General features: G+C 33.4%; 1 protein-coding gene across 2 annotated transcripts; it reads left to right on the top strand.

The window, feature by feature from the left end:
* os9 (OS9 endoplasmic reticulum lectin) lies at window positions 1-18,170 on the top strand. 2 transcript variants are annotated; one of them, XM_056460196.1, is made up of 15 exons: window positions 1-193; window positions 609-785; window positions 3,769-3,832; window positions 4,046-4,122; window positions 4,326-4,424; window positions 6,199-6,400; window positions 7,592-7,753; window positions 9,964-10,070; window positions 10,161-10,203; window positions 12,069-12,160; window positions 12,310-12,546; window positions 12,640-12,874; window positions 14,998-15,216; window positions 16,068-16,177; window positions 17,772-18,170. In XM_056460196.1, exons 1-15 carry the CDS (start codon window positions 44-46, stop codon window positions 17,907-17,909), a joined length of 2,112 nt encoding a protein of 703 aa, XP_056316171.1. In that variant the 5' UTR covers window positions 1-43; the 3' UTR covers window positions 17,910-18,170. The 2 variants fall into 2 exon arrangements, with proteins under 2 accessions (XP_056316171.1, XP_056316172.1); XM_056460197.1 differs by lacking the exon at window positions 14,998-15,216.

Below are 18,170 nucleotides of genomic sequence, written 5' to 3'. Positions count from 1 at the left end.
TAACAAATCATTTGACAACGCTAGTTTGCGATATGAGAGAACTATGGCTTCCTCCTTGATTAAGTGGTTAAGAGGATTATATGTGTTTTTCTTAACATGTCTCCTGTCTGTCTTTGCTTTTTTAAATCTAGAGGAATTAAACGAAATGAAATATGGAATACAGATTCTCCCCGATCCTGTTATCATGGGACAGGTAGGATTGTTGTGGGATGCAGCTAGCTATTTGCTACAAACAAACAGCTGTTAGCTTTATGCACAGCATGGCATATTATTAGCCATTACAAACTACGTGTCTCAGTGTCTAATAGTCGAATATAGGATAGTAAAACTAATTAAATAGCGAATGGGGAATTAGCTGTGACAGGAGGTTATTAGCATAACGTTAGTTGGACTGTGCCTCCACAGGTATGCTACAGATTGTGCCTGGTTGTAAATACAATATGACTTTAATATATATATATATATATATATATATATATATATATATATATATATATATATGGTGTAAATGAGCATGGTAAAGTTACATTTCTGAATGTATTGTAAACTGTGTTGCACCTCTCCCTAGTTCTGCTTTTCTAATTTTGACTTTCTATTCCTGCTTTCAGATGGAAGATGTGATGTTGGTCTCTAACAAATATAAGCAGCTGTATGAGTGTCGTTTACCAGCTCAGGCAGTGCGTTTCCATCAGGACCCGGTGTCAGAGCCTGATGTGCAGGGTTACAGCGGCCCTGGGGTCCCTGAGCTCCTCAAGCCCATGCAGACGGCAGCATGTCTGATTAAGGTTGACATTCAGTTTCTGTCACAGTCACTGACACACTAAATATACACAAGCTCTGAATATACTCATCCACTGGCACAGATCTAGATAGCTGATAGAATGGGTGTTTTTCAATGATGGATTGCAGCTGGAAGGGCATCCGCTGCGTAAAACATATGCCGGATAAATTGGCGGTTCATTCCGCACTTTGTTAACCCCTGATTAATAAAGAGACTAAGCTGAAAAGAAAATAAATTAATATTTTTATTGAATATAAGGGTGTAAGAAGCACAATATTATGCTTTGCAGTTTAGTTAAGTAAAAGTTTGCCAAAATAAAATACCCCAATAAAGTGCAGGAACTTACAGAGATATGTCACTCAAAAATGAAAATTTACTCACCCTCGTGTGGTTTCAAACCTTTATACGTTTCTTTGGTTCGTTAAACACAAAAGAAGATATTTTGAAGAAAGTTGGCAAGCAGCAACCACTGACTTCCAAAGTAAGAAAACCAAATACCATGGAAATCAATGGTTCCAGCTTTCTTCAAAATATCTTATTTTGTGTTTATTGGAAGAGTCAAACATGTTTGGAACAAGTGAATATTGAGTAAATGATGACAATTTTCAGTTTTGTGTAAAAGTTTTTAGTAATAAAGTACTGTCTGATCATATTCTCTAAATCACAAATGTTATTTTGAAAAAAAAAAAGCATATTATTAAAGATATTAGAAGCTGTGGGGTCTACAGTAGTGGATGAAGCACACAAATTAATAATACTAATAAAATATTACTCCAATAAAAGTGTGAAAGTACTTTTGATGTACTTTAGTCTTTAAAGTAACATATTATTACTAAGTACTGGCTGCTGAATGTTTATTTTGCAAGAGATTTCATTTGATTACTAATATTTTTTTTTCTAATGTACATTACAGTGGCCGAGAGAGCTTAACGTGCTGCAATTTAAGAAAACACATGCAATTACAAAAAACGCCAGCAAATTGAGAAAAGATCTTCATCTATTGGACAGCACATGTGGTGCAAATCCTCACAATGCAAACAAGTTAATAAAACACACTGCATTTTCTCACAACGCAAACAATTTACGAAAATGCGCTGCTTTTTCATAACACTTGCAAAAACATTGGAATAGAATGAAAATGTTCCAGGTGGACCCATGAACGTGACGGGCGCTTCTGTGCTATGACTATTGCTCAGTAAAGTTATAGTTGAAAGGTATAGTTATAGGTGATAGTTGAAAGGTGAGTTTTTTTGTTTGTTTATTTTAACATCCTGATTCCCTTGTCTTTAGTATTTATTAGCCTAAATAACCATAACCTAAATATCCAGGTCTGTCAGAATCCCCAGAATGTTTTAGAATCCCCTTGAAACATTTCCATTGGGTTTCTAACTATTTAAAAGTGTTGTGAGAAAATGCTGTGCGTTTTATTAATTTGTTTGCGTTGTGAGAATGCAACACGTTTTTTAAAAATGTGTTTGCGTTGTGAGGATTTGCGGCACATGTGCTGTCAAACGGATGAAGATCTTTTCTTTTCTTTTTTTCTTTTTTTTTTTTTGCTGGCGTTTTTTGTAATTGCACGTGCCTTCTTAAATTGCAGCACATTAAGCTCTCTCAGCAACCGTAATATATTGTTCTATAAAATAATTTGATAATCATAATTTAAGTGTGCAGGCAATAATAAAATACAACATATATTCTTGCATATTAAAACAACTATACAAAAACCCAACAACGATAACTACTGTATAATCATGATATAGATTCATAAAATAGTTCTAAATCTAAACGATTGGACTTGACTTGTCACTGGATCTTTTATGACCGTAAATTTCACTTTCATAAAACATTTTTTCAAGCTGATGAAAGATGAAAATATTAACAGCCAGAGCTCAAGAATTCAAAGCAGAAGCTGACAAAAACTGAAGTGCATGCCTAAAGTAAACTGCATTTAACTAGAACAAATTATATTTTAATTTACAGCTGAGTCAGTCACACTTACTTAATCTTACAGGATCTCCAATTCTTGACCCATTTTGAGTCAGACTTGACAATTGTGCAATTAAAAAAATAAATGGTTCATTGCAATTTGCAAGTTAAATATAACATATTTTTATCAAGGGGGACATGGTGGCTCAGTGGTTAGCACTGGCGCGTCACAGCAAGAAGGTTGCTGGTTTGAGCCTTGGCTGGGTTCAGCTGGTATTTCTGTGTGGAGTTTGCATCTTCTCCCCGGAAACCCACGGGAAACAGGGTGCTCCGGTTTCCCCCACAAGTCCAAAGACATGCATCAAAGGTGAATTGGGTAAGCTAAATTGTCCTGGAGTTTGAGTGCAAATGAGTGTATGGCTGTTTCCCAATGATGGATTGGAGCTGGAAGGGCATCCGCTGCATAAAACATATGCTGGATAAGTTGGCGGTTCATTCCGCTGTGGCTACCCTTGATTTATAGAATAAAATCCCAAAATAAATACCCCAATAAGATGCAGTTGCTTAAAGAGATCTGTCACTCAAAAATGAAAAGTTTACTCACCCTCGTGTGGTTTAAAACCTTTATACGTTTCTTCGGTTTGTTAAACACAAAAGAAGATATTTTGAAGAAAGTTGGCAACCAGTAACCACTGACTTCCAAAGTCCAATTACTATGGAAATCAATGGTTCCAGCTTTCTTCAAAATATCTTATTTTGTGTTTATCAGAAGAAAACATGTTCAAACATGTTTGGAACAAGTGAAGATTGAGTAAATGATGACAATTTTCAGCTTTGTGTAAAAGTTTTTAGTAATAAAGTAAAAACTGTTCTGTCGTGGTCATATTTTGAAAAAAAAAAAAAGCACATTTAGAGTAAAGTGTATTTGGAGTAACCATGAAGAGTATGTGTAAATAAGGACAAAATAAATAATATACATTTGTAGTCATTTTACGTCATGTTCAAATGATAAACTACATGTCGCTGTATGCTGAAGCTTGTTTATGTTGTTTTGTTTGTAGACCAAGGACTGGTGGACCTATGAGTTCTGCTACGGCCAGCACATCAGACAGTACCACTTAGAAGGCAGGTTAAATCTTTTATCTAATGTATCTTTGATAAATTAAGTTTTATATGGTCTCACAAATATATGTGTGTGCTGCCTGGTCTAAACATTTTCTTTTTAGTAGTTGGAAAGGAATTTAGGACTGAAGCCTTTCAGGAAAATGTGCTACCTATAAATATATACTATTAAATATTTCAAGATGTTTGAAATGTGTTCCATATCTGTGATCGCAGATTCAGAGATCAAGGGAGATGTGCTCTTTTTGGGACATTATGGTTCTGAGTTTGACTGGACGAACGAAACTGCAAAGGTAAGGTCAGGTTTGTTTGCTTGTATCAATGCTATGTAAATGGTGTCAATTCAAATGAGGAATTCTGATACTAGCAGTAACTATTTTTCTTTAAACGCTTTCATGTTAACATGTCTGTAGTTTTCTTCTATATATTTGATATTTACAAAATTAAAGTCTTGTTGTTGTTTTTTTTATTATTTTTTTTTTTATTTTATTTTCAGGCATCTAAGCAGCATAAGCTGAAGAGGTATCACAGTCAGTCATATGTCAATGGCTCAAAATGTGACTTAAACGGCAGTCCCAGAGAGACGGAAGTCAGAGTAAGATACTCACACTCTACCAAGTGCCATATTCCAGACTATAGAGAAAAATGATGAAGAGAGGGTGGCTAAACAATAGGGACACTAGTTAACTGTTGTGTCTAGTCTTTTTAATTCTGCTGCTGTATGCACACAGACACACCATAGAATACCTTCAGTATACAGATTTTGAGGTCATTGATCAGCTTGTTTATTATTATTATTATCCTTATTATTATTATCCTTATTATTATTATTATTATTATGGGAAATATTTTTAAATGTGAATCCATCTAAAATTGTACATTTTTTTTATCAAAAGGAAACCTTAAAAAATGTTTTAGATTTTTATCTTATATATTATCCTTATTATTTATGTATTTTACCTAGTATATTATTTATTGCTGTTGATTACTTTTAATTGTTAGAATATTTTTATAATTATAGAAAATTGGTATTTATAAAACGTGGTAAAATTGATCTATTTTTATTTTTTGCCATGACATAGCCATAGAAGCTGAAATGGCAATAAAATTAACTCTCGCTCTCTCTTATTATTATTATTATTATTATTATTATTATTATTATTATTATTATTATGGATCTATGTAATCGTTTAATTGTTTAATCTGCGTCCTTCAAAAACTGAAAAAAAAACAAGTACAATTTACTTTAATTACAAACTTTTGCGCTCAAATATAAGTATATTTCACACGTGGATTTAAAGGAAATCTACATTCATTCATACAGTCATTTCTGCTTAAGTCATTTGAAGTTTACTTTGCCAAATTTGAATGAAATAAATAACAAATAGGTAAAATCTACTTATAAATTCAACTTTGCATTTTTTTTTAAATTGAGTGCTGACATAGAATAAACTTCTTTTTTTTTTAAAGATCTTACCAAGGCTAACTTTAGCATTGAAGTGGTTTAAATAAAAAATAAGCTTATAGACCCCAACGATTTGAACAAGGGTCCATTCTTCGTATGCGGATTACTCATTTACCTGGATTTGGTTATTTACAATTTGAGAAATTGTTAAAAAAATTTTTTTTGCTTTTTCAAGCTTTGTTACAATTTCTGAGAGTGTATGATAATAGACATGGCCAATATTCTCGTATTCTTAAAGGAATAATAATGTGTCGGAGTCCTGCGCACATTTTGACAGCTAATATGGCAGTGATTTGATGCTTTGCTAAACTTGTAGACATCTTTCCAATATCGAAAAGCTTTTTTGATGCAAAATTAATTTAAACAGCCACTTATACAGTACCTTACGACACAGGAATAAGAAACTTGAATACTTTACTAAAGAAAATCCAGTCTAAAAGTAAAACTAAATAAATTGCTAAATACTCTTGACTCATGAAAGTGTAAAGCCTGCAGCCCATAATAAATGTGAAAGATATTGTGTATCGTAGTTAACAAACCGTTTACTATGAATTTTATGTAATTTTTTCTCGTCAGTTGACAATTAATAAAATGATGTCATTATGCTGCTGTGTCTTCAGCTAATCGTTGCATTGCTGATTATGATTTTGAAAATTAAAACAAGCACAGGCAGCAATCTCAGATCAGTTCATCCACCTATTTTAATCTGATTCACAAACTTGTTTGAAGAACCAAGTTAGCCTGAGATCAGTTATCAAGATTAAAAAATCCAGGATCTGTCAAATCATCTTAGATCATTTGACTGAGATACGAAGAATGGACCCCAGTCGTGTACAACAGCAGCATAGAATTGTGTTTTAATCTAATGGCAGTGATGATTTATATGTGTGTTTGTTTTTAACAGTTTGTGTGTGAGGAAGGCTCTACTGATTTCATTTCACGGGTGGATGAACCCCAGTCTTGCCGCTACGTCTTGACAGTCCACACCTCTCGCACATGCCAGCATCCCCTTCTGCGCCCACCTTCCACTGCCAAACCACAAGGCATTGTGTGCCAACCTGCTCTCAGTGCCCAGCAGTACATGGACTACGTCAAGGCTCAAGTCTGTAAGTATGCGAGGTGATGATTTTTTTTTTTACCTTCCATCAAGGCACTGTAATTTAGTGATCGATTGGGGAATATATTGAATATTACTAATGATTTTGTAGCGATTCTGTCAACATCACATTAATTATCTTCACTTAATTTGCTGTTTATTTGGTTGTCAAGAGTGTCCAGGAGATCCGTCCCTTTGCTGCATGACTGTGAGATGTTGAGGCAGATATATTTTTGTAAATCGCATATTTAAAAGTGGAATTAGTGCATTTAATAAATTATTCTACATAATTTTTTTTATATTTATTATTATTATTATTATTATTATTATTATTATTATAAATAATATATAAATTACAATAATTAATTGTGCTTTGTGTTTGTATAGTGTTTATCTACATTTCTGTTGTATATCTATTGATATTTTAAAGATATTATTTATATATTTCATGGTGTTGTTGTCCATTTTTTGTCTTGTCTTGATTTTTTTTTTTTTATTATTAAATGTTTTTATATTTTTTGTCATTTTTCTTTTATTAATTTTTTTTTTACGTCAAACAAAAAAAGTAAAATATAAAACATAGGAAATTATCTGAAATAAATGTACAGTGGTGCCTCGTTAATCGCGGGAGTTACGTTATAAAAATATCCCGGATGCTGGATAAGTTGGCGGTTCATTCCGCTGTGGTAACCCCTGATTAATAAAGGGACTAAGCCAAAAAGGAAATGAATGAATGAGTGAATGTCATTGTTTTGAGTTAATGTTATTTTATCAAGTAACAAAATTCATTTAAGATTTGTGGTTTTAGTTGGCTATAACCCTGCTTACCCAGGAGAGATGACCTATATACTGTCAAATGTTAATTAAACCATAATTACAATAACAGGATATGGATTGCTATGACAGCGCATTAAGCCCAGTCTATTGTGACTCAGTTCATTATTCAACAGTTGCAGCTTTACACATACAGTGCTGTACACTTGCTTGCATAGAAACCTTCAGAATCATAATCAGACTTTTTATTCACAATTTCTTTTCTTATCACTCATAACGTTATTCATAAAAATGTCCCCGCTGCCAAGTTCTGTCCTGTTAGATTAGATCTCCGGAGATGCAATCAGCCTACATTTAATTGTTCTCAGTTCTCTTAATTGATTCATTATTTTTAGCACATCTGTCGTTGCCTCTCTCTCTGTTTCAGCTGACACCAAACGTAAAGTGGAGCAGATCTCGGAGGAGCTCAGAAACCTGGATGAAATTCTGTCCAAGGATGACAAGAACAAAGGTGTGCAGGATGACAGAACAGATGAGGAACCTGCAGTGAGCTCAGATGAGCCTCCAGTTTCAGAGGCCAAAACCAAAGGTCGGCATTCAGAATGTGATTTGATTTGTTTATACTTTGATGACTGGGTTAGTTTTAAGACCATCTACTGTACCCTGCAGTTGTAGTTCAATGCACTGGGTGACGCTGTGTACAGGAAATATGAAACTGATTTGATGAGAAGTGTTAAATACAGGAGCACCGCTGGCTGGTACAACTAGAATAGTACAACTTTGTAGATAGTTACTAATAGTAACTCTGGGGGCCCCCAAAACGGCATGGGTCCTTAGAATTATCCTAACTCCCCTACCACCACCCTCCCCCTTAGCGGCGCCTAAGGTTACATGTTTTTTGGCCAGTTTTTATGGAGACACTGCTGGTGAATAGTGTAAAAAATATATAGATATCACCACACTTTTTTTTTTTTTTAAGTAAATTGACTGATTAATTGAAACAAATATGCACTATTTTGCATAGATTTCTACCACAAAAATGAGAACATTGAAGGAAATCAGCTTCAGAATTCTTCTTCTCTCTCCATTTTATTTTCACATTAGATTAATATATTTTTACCAAGGGTTTTTTTGGGTATGTCTTTCCTTCAGATATTGTTGTGAACAGACAGAAAAAAATTCCTCCCTCTTTTTTTTTTTTTTACACATTAGAGTAATATATTTTTTTACCAAGGGGATTTGGGACAAAAACATTTTTTGTCATTAGATATTAGACAGAAAAAAAATTCTCATCTTTTTTTTTTTTGTTTTTTTTGTTTGATTAGAGCACAGGGTGTCCGCGGGGTTAAATTTCAAAAACAAAATTTTAGGCCTGAAAAATTCTTAAATTCACTGAAATATTGTATGTTTTAAATCATTTTAAACGGGTTTTAATTTTCCTATGTGCATGTAAAGATAGCCAATTACCAATAATCCATCTCAACTTTTTTGTTTATTTAAGTTTAATTGCAAAGAGCAATGGCAGTTAGACATTTTTGCAGCAAATTCTCCAATTTAAACTTCGTAATCAGGGGAAGAAACTAAAGCAACACCTCTATTTACATAATCTTTTATTATAGAAAAATTTAATTTACAGAAGAAACTGGGCCATTAGAAAAAATATTTAGTGTTTAGCCCTAAATAAGTATAACATTTCAAACTTAATGGTCTTAAAAAGTCTTAAATTTGAATTGAAGCCTGCAGAAACCCTGACAGCAATAGATTTTTACCAAGAAGATTTTGAGTATGGCTTTTCATCTGAAATTACTGTGAACAGACAGAAAAAATATCTCTTATTGTTTTTTTTACATTAGAGCACAGGGTGCCCACGGTGTCTTAAAGTTCAAAAACAGAATTTTAGGCCTTAAAGTCACCTAAATTCACTTAAATATTGTGTTGTTGGTCTTAAATCATTTTAAACAGGTTTTAATTTTCCCATGTAAAAGTAAAGCTAACCAATCAGGCCAATTACCAATAATCCATCTCAAAACTTTTTTTATTGCAAAGAGATGCAATTCACAACAGCAATAAGACATTTTTACAGCAAATTCTCCAAATTAAATTCCCTAATCGGGGAAAAAAACTAAAGCACCACATTCATTTACATGATCTTTTATTAATAGGAAAAACTATGTAACGAATGGAGGAAGATCAAACTATTTACAGAAGTAACTGGTCCATAAGAAAAAAATAAGTATAAAATTTTTATCTTAATGGTCTTAAGTCTTAGCCTGCAGAAACCCTGAGAGCAATAGATTTTTACCACAGGGATTTTGTTCAGTAAAAATGTCCTTCTTTGAAAAGCCTTAAAAATATGTATTATAGTCTATTTTGCATGTTTTCTTTCCATTAGACTGAAAAAAAAAACTTTTTGAACTACCAAAAAGCCCCAAATTGCTAAATTGAGGTTAATGTTAACATGTTTTCCCTGTGTCTCGACAAAGTCTAAGAATATTAAAATATGATTGACGCATGTGGCTGCAAACCTCTTTGGGTCACCAATGTATATGTTTATCATGTTAGTTTTTGACCATCTAACTACAAAATTAATTCAAATCTCTGATATTGTATTACTGTGTTTATTTTCACATTTTCATCGTTTAATAAAACATTGCAGGTGTGTCTTTTTGCACATGTAGAATTTGTAGCTTTTCTTCGTTTATTATTTTAGTCTTGCTTTTACATTTCATGTTCTCTTCTTTAAGCTGTCTCTATAGCAGGTTCCGGGCAGTATTCAAACAAATATCTGTGTTATAACAGAGGCTGAAGTAGCTGAGTCGACGACGAGTGAAGAGCCAGAGGAAAAAGACTTTTGGGAAGGAGTTACCAAACCAGCAAACACAGAGCCAAGCCCACCTGACACAGAGGTACAAACTGTCTGGAAATGATCATGATGTAAACAAGACATCTTTATAATGAGATTTGGTCATTTAACTCATTTTACAACTGTCTTACAGAGCCCACAGGAGCCACAGGACAACCAATTACATGAAAATGATAGTAAGGCAATTATTTAAATTAAAAATGAAATAAATGTTCTTGAATATAAAATAGAACATCAGTTTTATTAAGTTTATTAACAGGTACCATGCACAACCAGAATTACAGTAGCTGTAAAGCTAAAATTGGTGGTGATTTAAAGGTGATATTTGTTATGCAACAAGTGCAGCTGTGCAGTACAATAAAAAAATTACTTTTTAACAATTTATTTATACAGGGCCTAAATGATTTTATCATACTTGCAACTATTATCTTAGATACTTTGTTTTGTTTTATGCATTAATTAAAAAATATATCTTATTACATTTTATTTGTTTGATTGTCTGTTCTGAATATAAGAGCCCCTTTTTTGCATTTATAAAAGGTCATATTTTGGTTTTGGGGATCTCCAACAACAGGCTGATATTCATTGTCTTATAATATGCATTTATTTTTTACCTAATTATCCCAATGACTCCCATATGATTCGTTCAGCGATTCATTTGTTCACTAACCCCTCCTTTGTGTGAGGCTAATCTGCACTGATTGGTCCGATGACCTAGTCTGTTGTGATTGGTCGACTGGGTTCAGCGTCAGACAGAGAGAAATGCCCAACACGGCGAGTAAATAGCAGAGTATGCGAGCGCCCAATGCAGTTAAACACCAGCATATTACTCTACTTTTAAATCTAACCCCAAGTAATAACAATGACACACATTCAGCATTAATCCACAGTGACAAAAGTTGAACTATTTCGAAAATTGACCACGCCACGTGTGTGAGGATCAGCTGATGGTGGCCATAGAAAAAACAAACGGCAGAGGATTGCGAGTTCAGAAACAAATTTAAATCCGTAAAGAAAGAAGCACACGTCGTGTTTTTAACGTGGTTTTGGACACATTATGTGAATAGCCCCATAAAGATTTAACCTGAGAGATACAGTACAAGCACTGATCTATAATAGATAAGTGATTACAAACCACGAGACATGATTACAAGTTACAACACACAGCTAAATGCATATTTTGCAAACTACACAAAACGAGGCAACAGCTTTAATTATACTTGCATGTTATGATCTGGAGGAAGAAGAAACTGGTCCACATGAACTGTAACGGTTACTGACAAAGTCTCTGACAAAGTCCCATACATAGTAGTCTCTGCTGCTCCTTCCTTAAATAGCAAACAGCCGACAAATTGCAGCGTAGGTTATTATGTAAATGATCAGAAAAATGACAGAAACAAACACAGCACTAGGTTTGCTATACTGTGGTACGGTTGTGAAAACTGTTTATTCCCCGCAGCCGAATCTCCATCTGTCAGTGATTGTCATCTTGCATCATGATCAGTCCTGTAATCCCCCGAACTCCGCAAGTGTCTGAAGGGAAAGGCGGGTTCATGTTTTACCGGATCCCACACTTTATATTTGGTGATGTACCGTATCGACGTCAACACGTTCAAGCAAAAGATCCGAACCCAACATGATTCATTTATTCGACTCTGAGTCAACTATTTTAAACACATTGCACTTTCAGATTTAAACCTCAGCTGGAAGTTTTCATTCACTTAGTGCTGTTACACACTGCATGGACGTCATTTTCAAAAACCCATAATAGGGGCTCTTTTAAATCTAAGTGTAAACATTTAAATCAATAATAAAGAAATAATAGTATTGATCTGTAAAGTCTATCATAATGTTTATGCAGTAAAGTGACAGGTGATTTTTCTCTCATGTGGTGTTTGGTGAGTGTTTAAAACCTGAATATCTCGCATATTATATTTAATATAAAAGTCCAGATGAGTGATTGCATAAATGAAATGTCTAAAAAGACTCAATGTTGTCTCCTTAAATCCCTTTCTCTGTGCTCATTTCTTTTCCTGTTCAGTATTTGGAGAGGAAAAGTTCAACTTTAAAATCATCACAGACCCCGCAGACCTCATGAAGTTTGTACAACACCTCAGAGAGAGCAACGAAAAGGTTTGTATCTTCAACAAAGCCTAATTTATCAGCCAACAGTTCAAAAGTTTCCTCTACAAAGTATTTTTAAGACACTGTCATGTAAAGAGTCACTACCCATTAAAAAAACATGTGTTGATCGAACATTAATTTCTTTACTGTATGTTCAGAACAGGAAAGCTGAGCTGGAAAAAGAGAACCAGCTGGCCTCTCAGAAGAAAAAGGAAGAGGAGGAAAAAATAGAGGAGAAAGCAGCAGAGGTGGTGGTGGAAGTTGAGGAGGGAGATGAAGATGAAACATTGCTTCAGGAGTTTGAGGATGAGATGGCAGATCTGACCGTTCCCTCGTCCAAGATAGAAGAGATCAAAGAAGAGATGCAGAAAGAGTTTGACAACATCATTGAAGAAGTATGAGTTATTACTGTTAACTCCTTCGTATGTATTATACACTCAGTTAAGAGTTATCAGGGAACATTTTCTTATTGTGTTTTAATCTTTCAGGCTCAGCAGGAGTTAGAAAATGAAGGCCTTAAGGGTGAGTTTGATCGTTCTCAGGCTACGCAAACTCTAGAAAATACACTAGGGAAACTTCTGGACCGTCTTGAAGACAAGACTGAACCTGAGAGTCAAGCAGAAACCGAACAAAATGCAGAAATGGATCAAAGCACACATTCATCGCATAAAACAGAGGAAGGCTCTTCTTCTGGCAACCCAAATCTGGTTCCCAAAACACCAGGTAAATATAGAGACCTCGGAGGGGGAACAGGTGCATGAACGAACAGATGGTAGAATGGATGGCTCATTAAAGTGTCTCTAACTTTCATCTGTGCACCCCAAGCATTCATAGAATCTGCTTTATTATACTATACATAAATAGTATAATGTCTGTAAGTGTGTGCGCGCATGGCTTGCATTTTTGCGTTATACAGTGGCTCAAAAAGTAGTTATCAACCAACAAATGATGCTAGACCATTTTAATTAATGGCAAATTATTCTTTCTAACTTTAACTGATTTCAAAGAGAAACTATTAAGTATTAATTAGGTCTGTCACGATATCTATTTTTGTTAAACGATTTACACTGCCTGACAAAAGTCTTGTCGCCTATCCAAGTTTTAGGAACAACAAATAATAACTTGACTTCTAGTTGATCATTTGGTATTACAAGTGGCTTATATGAAAGGCAAAGGCCTCTAGATTACACTTATTTTACCAAAATAAAATATGATCATGCCTTGATTTTTAATGATTTAAGACAGTAAGGTCTGACTTTGCTTAGACAAAAGTCTTGTCACTTAAGAGAAATAAAGTACAGTATAGAATATAAAGTCATGGTGCAGTGGAAACAGAATTAATACTGTGAATGACTCCCATGAGCTTGGAGGACTGCATCCATACATCTCTGCAACGACTCAAATAATCTGGAATGGCAAAGAAAGTGTTCTTGCAGGACTCCCAGAGTTCGAGATTATTTGGATTCATCTTCAATGCCTCCTGCTCAATCTTACCCCAGACATGCTTAATGTTCATGTCTGGTGTCTGGGCTGAAGTATGAGAAGCAAGCGCTATTCTACTGAAGAATTTGCCCTCTCCTGTTGTTTGTAATCTAATGGGCAGCAAAAATATCTTGATACCCCAGGCAGTTGGTGATGCCATTCACTCTGCAGATCTCTCACACACCCCCATACTGAATGTAACCCCACTTTTCCAAATGATCAACTAGAAGTAAAGTTATTATTTGTTACTCTTACAACTGGAAAGGACGACAAGACTTTTGTCAGGTAGTTTATATCGCGGCAAAATATATTGCAAAACTATATTGTCATATTAAGTTCATTTTATGCTCATTATATAATCCCAGAATGACAATATAATATCATCACAATGCAAGTGCACTCTCCCAAAGAGCACATCATAATTTATTCTTAAGAATGTTTCATTTAATTAGTCATTTTATAAATATAATAATTAGGCATTGGAATCAGAATGTGAAAACGTATCTCCTAAACAAATTAATAATAATAAATGTTAACTAAAAAGTGGTTGTGTAAACTGCTAAAATGTTTCTAATTTTTATGTATGGGCAATATATATTGCGTCACCAAAAATTATTGAGGTCATGTCTATGTATTAATTGTAACAGGCCTAGTATTAATATTTTTTATTGTAATTTTTTATGATACACTGCTATTTGAAGGTTTGGGATTGGCTTGATATATGGTTTTGAAAGGAGCTCTCGCTCAAAAAGACTTCATTTATTTAATCAAACGCACAATAAATACAGTACAGTCTGTTTTATTATATATTTAAATAACATTTATTTCTGGAGTTTGAATTGAATTGCCACATGACAAATGAGAAATTGGTTGCTTAAACATTTCTTATTATTATTATCAGTTTTGAAAATAGTTGTGCTGCTTTAAAGGGATGGTTCTACCAAAAAATGTTTACATCTTTAAACCACCTGAGAGTGAGTAAATGATGACCGATATTTTCATGTTATTCAACTGCTCCATTAATATGAAAACCAAAATCTTTTGTAACAAATATTTTTTAGTGTTTTGATCCAATCCAACTGACCTCAGCCTTTATTTTCAATGGTAGTGTATATTTGCTAACCTTTTTTTCAGTGTTCAGCGGTCAAAATACTTTTTAGATGCCACTGTATAAATGTTCACCATGAAATCACTGTCACCACTATAACTAATTCTACACAGATCCATACTGCTGTGCAACTCTGGCTTTTGATGTTGTGAAAGAGAGAGAGAGAGAGAGAGTGTAATACAAAATGGGCAGGGGGATTTTATTTTGCGTTGTACTCGCGGTAACCTCCCCTTCCCTCTGTCTCACGTCACCCAAGCGGACAGCGGCGGCGGCGAGCAGGTAAAAGTCAGGGTGACTAAGTATAAGGTGGGCGGTGATGTGGCTGCAGGAGCGGTTACCGGGGGCAACGATGATGATGGTGGTGATGATGAGGGGGGTGTGAAGGTGCAGGAACTGGGCGAGGGCGACCCCCAGTGGCAGCAGATTCATGAAGTGGTCAAAGAGCAGCTAGAGAGAGCCGGCATCAAGGCCGAAGGTAGGCCAGAACACACGCACACACAAATCTAAAGTATGCTTATTTCCCTGTGTGTGTCTCTTTGTGAGTGGAGTGAGAACTTTTATCTTTCATTCTCAAAACCTTAAACTATTCTTTTAGTCTGGGCTTTGGAATGAGCAACTTGTTTCTTTAATGACATCCTTTTGTTTTTCTTCACTTTGACACTCTGTTATTCAAGATCAAGGCACTTCTCAATTTAAAAGGGCCTTTCTCCCAGAAATTAATATTATGTCTCCATATTTTTCATCCTTGAATGGGTCCAAAAGTTTGTTTCTTTCTGTTGAGCACAAATGAAGATATTCTGGCTTCAGTGGCTAACAGTTTTGTACAATTTTCAGAGTATCTTCTTTTGTATTCGACAGTAAGTAACTGGTGATTTAAATTCCTATGTTTTTTGATGAAGTATACTTTTAAGTGATCTTCTCAAATACCGGTGACTTTGTTCCCTTGATGCTGGCTTTCAAAAGAGGTCTTAAGAATAGCTTTGAAAGAAAACATCATAGGGTTAGCACACAATCGTTTTTGTCAGTAGGAACCCAGGTGGCTGTGCTTCCAGTTTAACTGGTTTTGGATTGGACTTGAGGTTCAGGCTGACCGAATGTAGAGATTTAAGAGCTTGACCGCACTTCATTTGTCCTTCCTTCAGCTCTTCATTGCATGCATCATTTCTGTGACTGCTTGCTTTCTTTCTTTCTTTTTTTTAACTTTGTGTATGGGAATGAGAAATAAATTGTTTCTTTTTTTTTTTATGTGTGACTGTTTATGAGAGTATAGTTTTTTTAAATGAACGTATGCAAATGAGGATTTAGGATTTCTGACATGTTTTCCAGGAAAGATTGAGGTGAAGATTTTAACCCGTAAAACAGCAGAAGAAGCAGGAGACCAGTGGCTCTCTGAGGAGGATACGAAATCATTTAGAGAGCTCCTCATCAACCTTCTGGTATGACTTTAAACATACAAATAGTCATCATCTGTAGGATGCAAAAGAAGCCAGATTAAGAATTTATTGGGCCCTGAGTCTAAAGCAAATTCAAAGGCCCCCTTTATTTTATTGCCAAGCCAAAATTCTTTTTTCCCCCACAAAATAATTTATTTATTTATTTCATTTAATACATTTTTTATATCGTTATTGTTGTTGTTGTTCTTATTGGTGTTATTATTATTATTATTATTTTACAATTGTTCTTTATTTTATCCTTAATATCATCATCATCATCATCATCATCATCATCATCATCATCATTATTATTATTATTATTTTTATGTAGAAATAATATTAACTGTTGTATTATTAGTAGTAGTAGTAGTAGTAATATTGTAGAAATAATAACTGTTGTAGTAATTTTTTATTAATTTATTTTTATTATATTTATACATTTGTTCTTTTTTTCTTATTACTATCATTAATGTAGAAACAAAAATAACTGTTGTAGTAGTAATAATAATACTAATAATATACTAATAATTTGATTTATTTTTATATTATCATTATAAATTTCTTTCTTCTTCTTCTTATTCTTATTATTACTATTATTAATTTACTAATAATATAACGTAATTTTTTCTTTATAATGTAATTTTTTTGTTGTTGTTGTTCTTTGTATTGGTATTAATAATGTAGAAATAACTGTTGTAGTAATATAATGTAGTAATATTTTTTTCTTAATTTAATTTATTATTATTATAAATTTGTCCTTTATTTCTTATTACTATTATTAATGTAGAAATAATAATAACTGTCGTAGTAGTAACAATAATAATAATAATAATAACAATATAATGTAGTAATATTTTTTTCTTTATTAATTTGATTTATTTTTTATATTATTATTTATTATTATTATTATTATTATTATTATTATTGTTGTTAAACATTTTTATTTTATTATTATTATTATTAATGTAGAAACCATAATAAGTGTTGTAGTAGTAGTAATAGTAATAATAATAATAATAATAATATTATATTTTTATGTTGTTGTTCATCTTACTATTATTATTACTATTGTTATTACTATTATTGTTTTTATTACTATTAATATTATTAATGTAGAAATAAGTGTAGTAGTAATGATGATAATGAAATGTATTTTGTTCTTTATTAATTTGATTTATATTATTATAAATTTGTTAATTATTTCTTTATATCTTGTTGTTAATGTAGAAACAATCATAAGTATTGTAGTAATAATAATAATAATAAAATGTAAAACTATTTTTTTCTTTTATTTTTTTATTATATTAACACATTTATAATAGTTATTATCTTATTATTATTAATATAATTAATAATAGTAAATGTAATAATAATAAGTTTAATATTAATACTAATATACATATACTGTAATAATAATAAATGTAATTTGCATGGAGTCTAAATTGCATAATGCTAGGAAAATACTGCTATCTTTAGTCAGTGTAAACAGCCGCTAATATCTCCTTGCACTTGGTATTTAAATAGAGGTAGATGCTATTTACACTTTACAAATTATTTAGCCTCTGCCTAAATAAATTGGTGTCCTCTTTCTTTGTAGACTGGAGGAACAGAGGAAGTGTACAAAGAGCAGAAGAGACAGCAAGAGCTGGAAAACAACTACAAATTTGTCTGGGGAGAAAAGCAGGATGAGAATCAGTCCACAGGAAACAGTGATTCTGACGAAGCAGACTTTTGAGCCTTTTCCTCATCTCCCAAGCACTGTTATCTTGAAGAAGGGCAGCCAGCATTCTCTGAACTATAAGCCTGGTCATCACTTTACAGTGTGCGTCACAACCAAACTGCCCTCTCAGACCATTTGAGTTCATGTTGAAAAACTTTCGAGGGGTTTAATCCACTGCCGGGAATTTCGATTTTTCTGTATGAGCGTCTGTGAGTTGTTTATAGCTTGTCAGAATATTTTTTTGGCTGCTTTGAACAAATATACAAATGCACTTCA

This window comes from Danio aesculapii, chromosome 6 (genome assembly GCF_903798145.1).
Source record: "Danio aesculapii chromosome 6, fDanAes4.1, whole genome shotgun sequence".
Classification (NCBI taxonomy): domain Eukaryota; kingdom Metazoa; phylum Chordata; class Actinopteri; order Cypriniformes; family Danionidae; genus Danio; species Danio aesculapii.
This window is presented reverse-complemented; position numbering and strand designations above follow the sequence as displayed.

Excerpts from the sequence above, each read along its gene's own strand:
- os9 (XM_056460196.1), top strand. The coding sequence starts at position 44 with ATGGCTTCCTCCTTGATTAAGTGGTTAAGAGGATTATATGTGTTTTTC. Across the intron at positions 12,161-12,309 it reads TCAGAGAGAGCAACGAAAAG|AACAGGAAAGCTGAGCTGGA; the intron begins GTTTGTATCTTC and ends CTGTATGTTCAG. Across the intron at positions 12,547-12,639 it reads TTGACAACATCATTGAAGAA|GCTCAGCAGGAGTTAGAAAA; the intron begins GTATGAGTTATT and ends TTAATCTTTCAG.